The sequence below is a fragment of the Oxyura jamaicensis genome, chromosome 1, assembly GCF_011077185.1.
Source record: "Oxyura jamaicensis isolate SHBP4307 breed ruddy duck chromosome 1, BPBGC_Ojam_1.0, whole genome shotgun sequence".
NCBI classification, from domain to species: domain Eukaryota; kingdom Metazoa; phylum Chordata; class Aves; order Anseriformes; family Anatidae; genus Oxyura; species Oxyura jamaicensis.
This window is the reverse complement of record NC_048893.1, coordinates 160,456,361-160,469,335: the sequence shown is the minus strand read 5'-3', so window position 1 is coordinate 160,469,335 and position 12,975 is coordinate 160,456,361. Positions and strand designations below refer to the sequence as shown.

Genomic DNA, 12,975 nt, shown 5'->3' with positions numbered 1-12,975 from the left:
TTTGGGCTTTTAGAATATATAATATCCCGTTGTGAGTTTTTAAAGGATCATAGAAAACGGCAGCATAAACAAGGGAATACAAAGACTTCCTATACTATAGATCAACATGCACAAAAAGAAAATGAAGTTTTTGGTATCGCTATGTAAAAGGAAGAAACATTTAAAGATAGAGGCCCATGGGAGTGTTCTGAACAAGAAGAAAATAAATTTTCACTTGGTACACTGTACTAAAAATCCAAAAGGGACTAAGATGGTCTAAGTAACTGAGAAGGAAAGTTTTAACTAAAGATATGACAGGACACTATATGTATTCAGGATTTCAACAATTTAGCAATGTCTAAATTTGTATACATGCATATATGTATATAAAGATACATGAAATGATTTAACTGCTTGAATTACACTACTAACTTAAAATCACAAAACTGTGACGAAAATCTTTAAAATTAAAAATTAAAGAATATAATCTCTGATTGTACAAAGAAACTGCCCCTTTCATTTAGATAGGCATGAATAAAATTGCCCAGGAATTATAACTAATGTACCACATATTTCACTACCAATTAGCATGCTCATTAACATCTCTTCTTTAGACTGCTTTAATATTTTCTATTAAACAATATGGAATATAACACAGTAATAAATCTGCAGAGACTTCAAGAGGCCATTCTTCATAGTTATGTCCTGAAGTTCTAGATTTACTTCTAGTCTCCAAATTTTTGCAAGGCAATAGAACAACACCTCAACCCACATTTACCCATAATATCAGCTTTAAGTTACTTTCTTATAATGTGAAACTTAGAGTTTGAACTTTGTCAGGCTGAATAACCATTACTGTTTTACATCAAGTTGAGTATCATCACCTGCCTTTTTTCACCCTGAAACTTTCTGCTTTCTCATGGCTAGGAATAACTCACAAATTGGGTCTTTCAGTCTGTTTTAATCATGCTGCTAATACCATGACCAAAAGCTTTAAGGGATGTGGGTGCCACTCTTCCTTATTTCAAGTCTCAGCATAATTTAAGTAAGAACTTATGGTACCTAGAGAATGAAACTCCAGCAATCCTGGGGATGTGCACAATGCAGGACTACAGCCACCCAGGGAATTTTAGAGGTCATAAAGCAATATGCCTAGCAAACATGCATGCTTCAATGTTAAGTGGCTATTAAGTTCCAAAGTCACATTTTTGGATGAAGACATCCAAAGTAGAATGCAAGTTGCCTACGGACACAATGATCTTTTGAAGATACACTCCTACAAGACAGTATCTTTTCCAGATGAATGCTGACTAGCTAGTTCCCTGCTTTATTCTAACTTTAAGTGATTATTGTGTTTTGACCAAGTCTTCAAAAATAATTGTAATCACCCACCACTTGCAGTTCAACTCTCTGTCCCAAATACTGCCTAATACAGCTATAAAATTACTCTTTAGAGAAGCATTTGATGTTATGATTCTGTTTTGGAACAAAGGTTTATGATCTACATCTGGTAAATGACTCCACACTCAAAGACAACTGTAACTTGAATGCCTGTGCTATCTATGTAAACATCTTTAGTTTAACCTCTCAAAATGTCAGAGGTGAAAAGAATACCATTATTCTACTCCTTCTCCTATTCAAGTCTTAATCACTAATGCTTGAGAGAGAAAAACAAAGATGAAAGACACAATGTTGTGGAAACTGGAATGTCAAATTCAAGTAGTCAGTACAATGTTAAATGTCCGGGGAATAATAAAAAAGAAAATAAGTAGAATAGACTGGGATTCCCCAAACATCATGAGGTTGGAATGAGAATGATGCAAAAAAGAACAGAAATCCAAAAATTCAGGTAGGAGGAGTTCATTTGGGGCTTACTTGAACAAATCATCCAAAAAAATGCAAAATAAGATGCATGGAAGACGCAGAACTGTTTTTTTTTGTTTACTCAGGAAATGAGCATAATCAAATCTCCAGCCTCCCAAAATATTTTTAAAGGATTTCTATACTATGACTTTAAGAGTAATCCACACTTGCCTCCAAATAACATCATAGACAGGATCCAGACACACACCAGAACCTTGAAGGTCTTCCTGCTCAGAATCATTGAATGTTTTGCAACTGCCATCTACTTTGTTTATCAGAAGACATTTAAAAGGAGGAGGTTCTGATATTGAGGCTGGTACCAAACCTAGACCAAGGGGGAGAGAAATAAAAAAATAACAAAAAAGACTTCACTCATTACATGGCACATTCTATGCATGAAGCATTAACATAGTAATGAAGGATAGATACCGCTACGGCAAATAATAAACCACAGTAAGATTACAAAATATGTGAAGTGCAAAAAAAGCTTAGACTTTACAATCTTATTTTTAATAAAATTACATTTCTAAGGGAGCCATGCTCACTATAACTACAAAGTTAAAATATTTTAATTCCTTCTATTCACTTTTTCAATTTGTTGCTCCTTTATTGTTTGCATGCCTGAATCTGATTCTTCTTCAATAATTTTGTAAGCATTTAAAATATTCTAGAAGATTTCTTGCCTATTATATGCCTGCTTGCAAATATCTCTGATGTAGCAAGCACATGAGAATTAATGAGAGCTTCATCGATCCGGAGGAAAGTCTGGTCTCCACTTGCTCCAATCCATGTTGCTTTGCGACCATATTTAGAGCCTATATTAGGCATAGGTGCTGGTTTTGCATTCCAGTAGGGCATGTCCAGAATTGGTCTACCAAGCTGACCTTTCTATAGAGAGAATATAAAATTGGTAATTAACACCAAGTCTCAGAGATAAGCAGGTTACTTACACAGTTAAAGCATAAAAAATAAGTAATCTGGAAGAGAGAGCTTACCACAAAATTACCTTCAGCAAATAACAACTACTTTGAGTGAAGCGCTAGATGTTTAAATAAAGCAAGCTTTTGAGAAATACTCTCCCCTCCTTACTCAGTTAGATTTTTCTTTTTCTTTTTTTATTTTTTTAATGGAACCCAAACACTCCATTAGGTAGAACATTCATTTCCATCTTCAGAATCAAATATAACAGCATTTATTCTATTTAAATACTCAATATTTGAATAACTTCAGTGCTAAACAAGGAATTAATTGATAGGAACTGATTCAGACAGCCCAAATTAAACTCAGTTCTGAACTTCTATGGACTTTTAGTTTGACAGAACAAATACCTCTTAACAGTTCCTTGAAATTGATTAGCACATCAAATTTAAGCTAAAAAGAGTATAAAGTGCCTAAGCAAGCACCCCTGAATACGCTCATTAACATCCTGACCTAAAGATCTAGGGTCTCATTTCCAATCTACAGCGAGCTAACTGAAAGATGGACCTAAGCACCTAAGTATCTAGAATCCTAGAATCACAGAATGGTTTGGGTTGGAAGGGACCTTGAAGCTCATCTAGTTCCAACCCCCTGCCATCAGCAGGGACACCTCCCACTAGACCAGGTTGCACAAAGCCCCATCCAGCCTGGCCTTGAGCACTTCCAGGGATGGGGCATCCACAGTTTCTCTGGGCAACATGTTCACCACCCTCTGAGTGAAGAATTTCTTCCTTATTTCTAATCTAAACCTACCCTTTTGTAGTTTAAAATCTAGTAAGAACTGATGCAATAAACCTGCTCAAACTCCATCGACTTCACTCAGGCAAAGAAAATTAATTCAGTACCAATGAAGTTAAGGTAACATAATTTAAAATGCTAGAAGAGAAGAACATGCATGTACAGCAAATACATTCTGCCCAGAAGGTTACTTATCCCTCTTTTTACATAACACTAAATAATAACTACAGGTGAGACTGAACAGGAACACTGTCAAACTAAGTTTCATGGATAAAGTTCATAAAGCCAAGAATAAAAAAAAAAGGGGTAGGGGGAATAAAAAATGCCTAAAATTCCAGATTTATGGGAAACTCCATAGAACAGAGATTTATAATTCCAATCCCTGCTTTAGTTTCAGAGGTAGCTTATTTACATCTAATTGAGAAGTTACATAATAAAATCCAAATACAGAACTGAGAATATGGACTGGAATTTTGAGATCTCCATTCTACAAATGCATATTTGCTATAGGAAGACAAACAAATATGGCACTGCAAGTATTGCAATACCTCCCTGCAGAAACAAAATTTGCAAGTTTTCTAACACCATATAGTTTCCCTCACCAAGCAATAGTTTCTTTAATTAAAAACATCAAGATTGCTAAAAGAAAAGTTCCAAATTGACAACCTCTGAAAATAAAATTACTTCTACGCTCCCGAGTTTACCAAACGTGAAGAGTTAAGTACACACAATACTATAAGACCATTTCTGAAGCATATTTAATATTTTTTGACACACCGACATCCTTTCAGTATATTCCATATTGAGGCAAAACCACCACTTTTGTTTGGGAAAGACAAATGCAAAGGAAGAGACTGATGAGGATAATCTAATTTATAAGTTTGGTCCAGTCTTTAAGGTTTACATTTGATCTAATTTTGAATGAAGAGAGTTCACTATTCACATATGCACCATCAGAAACTTGTTAAAGTTGAACCAAGAAAGAAAAACAATTAAGTTATACTGCATGTATGTAATGCATGTATAATGAATATACACGCACTGACATATTACTTATAATATTTTTTCTGCTTATTTACGTGTTAAATGAATACAGTATTAACTAGTAAGTTAATTTTCAGTAAAGTTTTTCTATTAAAAAAGATGTATTGATACTAACATGCTTCACTCTAGGTAGGTAAACTTGCACAGCCCACGTTTTTTAACTATACATATCCATCAATCTCAATTTCCCCTTACACTTTAGTCATAACTAAAACCATGTTAGCAAATAAGACAAATTGTAACATACCTTCTTATTTTGTAAACTATTTCCTGAAAATCTCAGTATCGAAAATTTTTCCTTTTTTGCTTTTATCTCAATTTTTGCCTATTTAGAAGTTATTTATCAAATTTTTATCCGAAACTGAAACTATATGCCATAAGAGAATACTTCAAACTGTAAACAAGTAAGCTTAGTGAAGACATTTACAAATAATATGCTTGCTCTTGGGCTTGCCTGATTTTATAAGACTCTCAGAGAACTTACAGTCTGATAGCATTAAGACTAGATAAGAGTAAAGACATAGAACAGGTGGTCTAAATACGGCCTCAAAGCCTTTTTTGTTTCTGGGTGTTTTATTATTTATTTATTTTAAGAAAAAGACACAATCAACAGACAGGTTTTAAAATCCTATTTCTCAAAGTGAATTTGGATTTTCAGAGGCCAAGTTTCACTGAAAATCAACAAAGTTTAAGCCTTTATGTACCCAAGTCGCTTTTGACAAAGACTGAAGGTCTAACTCAAAGTCTGAAAAACAACAAATATTAACTAATGTAAGAGCCATCTGGGGCACAGTTTTAATTAAAAAATGAATTTTCAATTCTAGAATTTCAATCTTCACCTTTTTTGCATTTTCTGTAAAAAGATACAGATTCCAAAAGGTGACGTATCTGTTGTGTTTGGCAGTACATTGTTTTTAAAACATAAAAAACAATTCTACACTCTAGTTTTTGTTAAAAGAACATTCTGGGGAAAATACTAGCAACAGATTACCCTGGAAAAACTGTAGTGAGGGAGCATTTCAAGGACAAGGCGAAATAAAGCCCTGAAGTCAGGATGAAGGGGGATTAAATGATGTTGAAGTGCTTATTCACTGAAAATATAAATTGATCCCAATGGACATGGGGGAGTATATGCCAGGTGGATATGAAAGAAAAGTACCAGAGTTATGCTGTGCTATACTGATCAATAATTTCTCCTTAAGTGTAAGTACAACTTCTGCAATTCATTGCCATTTCTATGGAAGAAAAGGTGACCTTGTTATTTTTCCAACTAATGCAGGTAATAGAATATCCAATAGATACTTATTTGCAATGGAGCTTGTAACAATAAAGAGTTTGAGAAAACTGTTCCACCTCAAAACTGCCAAGAATCTCTGGTACCATGCTTTTCTAAACACAACAATATTACAGGCCCCATTTTTACACATGAGACACAGACATAAAAGACATGCAGAATCCATTAGTTGTTCTATGCTTGCAAGTATAAGCAAACAATTTTGAAAGGCCTTTGAGCAATACATTGACTATCATTCCCATAAGTAAGCATTATTATTTCCTTACTGAGAAACTTCCAAATGTGAAAACTTGGCCATCCGTTAAGAGAATAGCTGTATGGTTGCTTCCAGCAGTAACTTGCGTGCTAGGACCTGGTAATGCTTGCACCAAAGTAGGACATCCCCTATATCAAAAACAAATTAATTTTGTATCAATACATGCTTATGCAAAATATAACGTACATACTAGTATTACTATGATTTCACTAACTGAAATATATTCACTATGTTCACATAATATATTGAACCAGAGTCAAGCAACATCTTACTTATTAAATGAACAGAAGCTTGAAAAACTGTACCGGATATTTAAGTTTATACCTTCTTGTTACAGGGAACCAGATCAAGTACCTTTTTCAACTAAACTCAGGAACTTCCATGGAATAAAAACAGTTAATTGTATTATTGTAGGATTACATTTCTGTTACTGTAGTTACAGTAATGTATATGCGTATGTGTATAGGCATATAAAATATAGAGCAATTAATTTTAGCATTAAAAAAAAAATCTGTAGTGAGGATGTTGGTTATGTACTTAACAAAACTGTTTGATTTATGAAGCGATCAAAGCGGTTGGTACTCTAGTACAATGACCAGAAGCAATACTGCTATCTCCCTCCTGAGTTATCTGTCTAGAGAACCATAAAAGAAAGAGAGGGTCCACCCACCTCCAGCAACTTTCTAATGGAGAATAAGCAATTAAAGACCTGCTCTCCATTAAATTCACAGAACTGAGAAAGAACAATCCTCCCCAAACTGTTTTCCTGAATAAAGATCTGGACAAGTCTAATATTTGTGCCTCCCAAATATGGACAGGTATAAGAAAATCAGTTTAACATTTTAATAAAATAAAGGAAAAAAAAAAATCAGTAGCATGAGCAAGAAGCAGAGAAAGAAAGATTGCAGTGATGACTCAGAATAGAAATAGTAAGAGAGACAAAAAGAACTATGAAACACTACAACTAAAATTTTATATAAATCACAATGAAACAAACAAGACTGTAAGAACTGTACCAGAATTTGAGTCCTATAATGAATGTCTACCTACACTTCAAAATTATTTTGGACTGTGAATTTGATGAACAAGTGACTCTGGAATAACTCCATGTTTGGGAACTCTGACCCTAGAGAATAGCAGCACTATATATACTTACTTGCATGCACTTTCAAAAATAAGTTAGTAATTCTCTTCTAATAAAATAAGAACAGATTGTCTTATGCTGGAATAAAGAAGTGTCAGCCCATGGTTACGTAGCAAATCTTTAGCAGCTGATGTGCAAAAAGAAGGGTTACCTGCGTGTTCTGCTTTTGGCTACACTGCAGGCAAAAAAGTAGGAGGAAGAAGAGACACTATATGTTTTAAAGGAAAAGGGTAGGAGAAGGGAAGATGTGGACACGTGGAAATGGGGAACAGAGGAATATAGTATGAAGACAGAATAATTGACCTGAAAGAGAGGGAACACGCATGTAAGAGAACGAAGTGATTCCTCTGTGGAAAGCGTGGGTGACTGTGGTGGAAACGGATAAAGAGCAGCACACAGCACAGAATTTGGTAGAGGACACAAAACATGACATTCATAAATTTGTAAGTCTTTGTTGGCCTAAAAGCACAAGGGTTTGGACACCAGTAAGATAATGCACACACATACAGAGCTAAGTTTGCCAGCAGCAATGACGAAATGTTTTAGAAACAGAAGGAACGTTACAGGGACATCATTCAACCTCCATTAAACTTTACAAACGCTCAAAAAGGTATTGAAGCAGAAACAAAAAAAATAAAAAAAAATAAAAACTAATGCAAAAATATTCCTCTTAGAGTGAAAAAATTTTCACAAAAAATTTTTGTACAGATGACCAGAAAGTAGTATTAACCCTCTAATCTCACCACTATAGTTTCTACTCTGACAACTAAATACAACAATTTACATTTAAAAAAACAAACAAACAAAAAAAACAACAAAAAACAACAACACAAATCTTACTCCATCTCTCAGCTATATCAACTGAATGTTGAGTATGATATTTGCTTAGTAACAGCAGAGCAAAAGTGGACAAGCAACAAAAGTAGACAGACGTAGCATGTTATACTTGTCTATAGCCCCTTTATTAATATCACCCAATTTTGGAATGCCTAACTAGAGCATATCTACTGTGGAAATGAATAGGAAAAAAGACACTTAACCACGTCAAAAAACACAGTAAAATTACATAAGCTTAACATTTTTTGCTTCATAAAACTAGGAGGAATTTGGAAAAATACAATAAACAGGGTAGACTGCTTTATATGGAATGTAAAACCTGTGATACAATTACTTTCATATCCACTAAAACTCAGCATAGAAAAATTCAATGTAGATCCTTAAGAATCTAAGGGGCCCTTCAGGCAAAGTTTTGACAAGCACACTTTCTGCATTTGAGAAGTACTCCTCAGAAGGTGTTGAAGGACACTGTGTCAAAATCACAGTTTCTCTGGCTTCTGGATACGACACAGGCACCTGGCAGAGATCAATCACAGAAGACCAAGCTCAGCTATACACATAGCAACCTGAGATCCCTCGGGGAAACTTAAGATTGCTGAATGAAAAGCAGCAGATACACATGCATCAGCTAACTTAGGAACCTGCAAAAAGTCCAGATACAATTTAGACTACCCACAGTGAAACCCTCCTCTGTCCTGAGGGGTAAGCATTTCTGGCAGCAGATGTGATGTAATCTTCGACAAGATGTCCCACAATAGCTGTCTGAACGATAGCTGTCCATGGTAGATACCCAGCCGATAGCTGGCTGGCAGGTGCACAACATTTCACGTGGGGCTGCTGACCATGGTGCTGTAAGATCAGGTTCACCATGGGCTATTTGTTACTGTGCACTGTGTCAAAAGAAAACTTCTGTAATTTGCAGGAAGAGCTGGACAGTATAGGGGATAAAAAAATAAACAAAGTGGAGATCTTTAGATTTTAGCTGTAAATGGAAGCTTGGTGAAAAGATGTAGGTAAGACCTGCAGTCTACTACTGAAGTAAAATAATTGGACAATGCACCTAGAAATAGTCTTACATGACAAGTTTTGTTCTAGAGATATTAATAGGGTATAGACATTACCCTTTGTCTTCACATAGAACATATCTGACTGTCCATGGAAGGTATGCTCAAGTATTTCTTCCGTGTCATTGCTGATTCTTTGGAAGCAAAGATATTTTGGGTTTGTTCTGCTTCAGTGGTTCCATTTTTGGAGCTTGACTGCCACATTATGTGCTTGCTAAACTAGTGCTGAAAGCAACAGTTGGTACAAGAAAGGCAAGCAAACTTTGAACAGTAACAGAAAGATCCTGGAATTTTAAGTCACACTTTCTTGACAGAAGAATCTCCAAGATACAGTTCCTTGCTTATGCGAACACAAGATGTACTATTTTTCACCAATACTAGATACCACAAAGTGTTTTGTGCTTTCACTGAGTTTCTATCCACCCATTCAGCATCCAGCTTGAGAAGAACATAAGCAGGGGATGTCAAATCCTCCATGTAGCGAATAACTCATCAACATCCACTGCTGTGGATTTTACAACAGAAAGCCTGTGCAGACTAGTTTAACAGCTCCAGCATACTGATATGGAAAACATGGTCTCCCAGGAACCAGATCACTTGTTTCTGTATGTTGTCCATCTGTGAGTGACTGAAGTCTTTGCTGTGCATATTGCTTGTTCCTTCACACCATTTCAGTTCTGTTAAAGGTTTATTGAGAATCACGTCATCCTGCTCATCTGCTGGTTTGTTTGCTTGTGAACACAGAAATAGTCTGAAGTCTTTTTAGGGCATGTAACATGCCTTATTCTTTCTGGAGTAGTACAAACAATTTGTGGTGCTTATCACTGTCTAAACGAGGAGTCCAGAATCCCCTTAATTAAGGAATAAGACATGTCTAGACAGTTGTGCAGAATTCAAATAGCTAAGCATTTTCAAGACTCACTACTAAATCTTCACAGTGAAAGACAGAAGTCTCTGAAAGGATAAGTCATCGCTTCCTGACCAGAAACTTCAATCATTACATCATCTGGTAATGAAGATGGCTCCCTCAGATGAAAATGAGAGTTGCTGCATTTGTCCTGTCGGTTCTCGATTTCAGGGGCCACTATTAACTAGGCTGTCTAAATGGTATCTCCTCTGTTTTTTTTTTTCCCTCTCCTGGAAACACAGAAGATCATCAGTTCCTGGATTCAGAAGACGATGGTCTTCCTGAGGTCAATACAGGCAATGTGACACACTGCATGACTGACATACCACTGACCTGGCTGGAGCTGGCCATCTCAGCACCACTGCGTCCCAACTGAGGTGGAACTCTGCATAAGGATTCCCTGTTTCCTTCTCTGAGTCCCTTACTGTGAGGACAGAGGAGTGATCTCTACTTAAAGCTGGAAAAAGAAGTAAATCAATGAGGAAATCATCATCTGAATGATGGTGCTAAACAGCAATATAGTAGTACAGCCAGTTTTCATGCACAGGACATACTCCAAATTTCTTCAAGGCTTTTTTCAGACACTGTCTAGGATCTGCTGTAGAATGATACAAAGGTCAGTGCCAAGCTGCTCCTCAGCTTCTAGGTCTGGTCAGGCACTGTCTTTTGACACAGGGTGTTTCACGTTCTCTTCTAGGATCTCATTTGGAACTACATTTGGTCTCCATCTAGTTTCTGTCTAAATAAGCAACAGATGCGGCGTTTACTGCCTGGAATTCTAACAAATAGCGCAGATAGCCCTGATGCCTTCAAAAAAAACCAAGCAATTTTATTCAAGTTGGAAATGGGAGACAGTAAGTTACCAGTACAAATGCCACTGCTTTTCGTATCTCTTCAGTCTTTAAAAGAACTAGCCATATCCTAGGAGTGACTTGAATTGCCTGCTAAAGAAGTTGCAGCTTCAAGTATCCATGAATTTCCAGGAGTGAAAAAGAGTACTTATCTGTGATGTGGCCCTGTTACAGGCAGAAACACGGACAGCATTCACCAGTCCAATGCAGACTGAGTAAGTGTAACAGTTTAGAGACGACAATTTGGCCCAGCAGCCAATGCAAAGTAATGTTTCATGTAAACTTTCATTCTTCCTTTCCTCTCTCCCTTTGTTTAGTGAATACAATGAAAGATTTAAGAGGAAGATGATTTCTTCAGAAACTTGACAAAAGAAATTATTTGGAAGTCTTGAAAGAGATTACAAGGACAGATGTTCAAGTAAGTTTCATCTCAGTTACAAAAGAAAGAACTGAAGACAGGTCATGGATGCTCCCTCTACATGCTTTTTATATAAGGATATTGGGCATTACTGGACATACACAAAGCCTCAATGATCCCTACTATTAAAAATCATGTCTTACACATATATGGTATAAGGGCATACCCAAAGAACAACTCTATTGTATTTCCTTTTACTGCAAAACATTAATTGTCTACTTCAATAAGCAGCAGAGATACTAAGAGCTTCCCATTAGACACCTGTATTTAGTTGTCTGTGCTCTCACTGTCGTCAATGGAGATCAAGTCAATATATTTTACAGAGCTACTCAATATATCTAAATTGGGTAAGTGGCAGCTGGTTAGTCAAATAGTTCTCCAGACTGTGTTGACTTCTCTATTTCCACTGGCCACAAAATACACGTCACTCTCATGCTGGTCTGTAAAGTAAGTGCCTACGACATGCAGCTGAGACTCAAATTTAGTGATTTAATTTTGGAAACTAATTAAAAACAAAGAGTCAGAAGCACACTACTGCCAGTAACGTAACAGAAATAGGTTAATCTCAGTTTATAACCTCATAGTATTTTAATTATTGCATATGCAATATTTTCCAGAAATAACGATACCTTAAGGAGATTTCAATGTCATCCATTATATATGGACAGAGAAATAAAGAGACAAAAGCATTTATAACCTAATCATCAAAGCTATATTAATAACTATGCACACAAGCCTTCACATATGGAACAAGTTACCTACAATGTACAACAGTATGGTTACTACTAACAATGGATCTACCCAAGGGGGTTATGGTAAGTGCAGAACCTAACTGGGAAAATATATGAGTTTTCTCATTTCCTGGCTACAGAGAAACAGAAAAATTTAGCCACTTTTTATATAGCAGTACAGCAATACACAGTCATGCCTTGCAATTACCGGCTTACCTGGAATTAACATCACCATGTCCGAGTTGCCCATGCTGCCCATATCCAAATGTGTAAACATCACCATTCTCCATCAAAACCACTGAAAACAAACAAAAAAGAACACTATTTTTCTGAGATATGTATGTGTTAACAGTGTACTGCACCAGTGCTGGTTAGTCTTTCTAGGCAGAATAGTTACCAATTCTTACTGGAACACCAAAAGATCTATACCATCTTCCACAACCTATCACAGCTAGCATCTCTACACAGGGATACAGCTGTGCCATGCAGTTGTTACCAAATGGCTCAAAAATTGCTTAAAAGCTCTGATATAATTCCATATATGGTATTTCTATGGTGCCTTGCAATGTTGAAGGACAGTGTAGTATACTACAAAATGATAGTGCAACCTTTTTCAAACTTCAAAAAGGAAGGAAGGGAGGAAGGGAGGAAGGAAGAAAGGGGGGGAAGGAATCTACACTATAATTCATATTTATTTATTTTTACCTGAATGGTGAAATCCACAACTGACTTGTACAGCTCGCAGTTCACAGTCAAAGCGGACAGCCCCTGGTGGATAGGTTGTGATTTTGCTTGCATCCTTCTCACCTCTTTCGCCACTTCCGTCTATAAACAAAACTTGTAATTACATATCATGTCTTCCAAAAATGTT

At 36.2% G+C, this 12,975-nt stretch overlaps 1 protein-coding gene across 18 annotated transcripts in view; it reads right to left on the bottom strand.

Moving 5' to 3' along the window:
• The window catches only part of MYCBP2 (MYC binding protein 2), a 194,981-nt gene that overhangs the window by 107,182 nt on the left and 74,824 nt on the right, over nucleotides 1–12,975 (bottom strand). For all 18 annotated transcript variants that reach the window (XM_035320138.1, XM_035320146.1, XM_035320190.1 and 15 more), the window contains 5 exons: nucleotides 12,810–12,929; nucleotides 12,321–12,402; nucleotides 6,163–6,280; nucleotides 2,526–2,730; nucleotides 2,014–2,167 (listed from right to left, as the gene is read on the bottom strand). In XM_035320138.1, coding sequence (XP_035176029.1) covers nucleotides 2,014–2,167; nucleotides 2,526–2,730; nucleotides 6,163–6,280; nucleotides 12,321–12,402; nucleotides 12,810–12,929 — 679 coding nt within the window. The remainder of the gene's footprint in view (nucleotides 1–2,013; nucleotides 2,168–2,525; nucleotides 2,731–6,162; nucleotides 6,281–12,320; nucleotides 12,403–12,809; nucleotides 12,930–12,975) is intronic.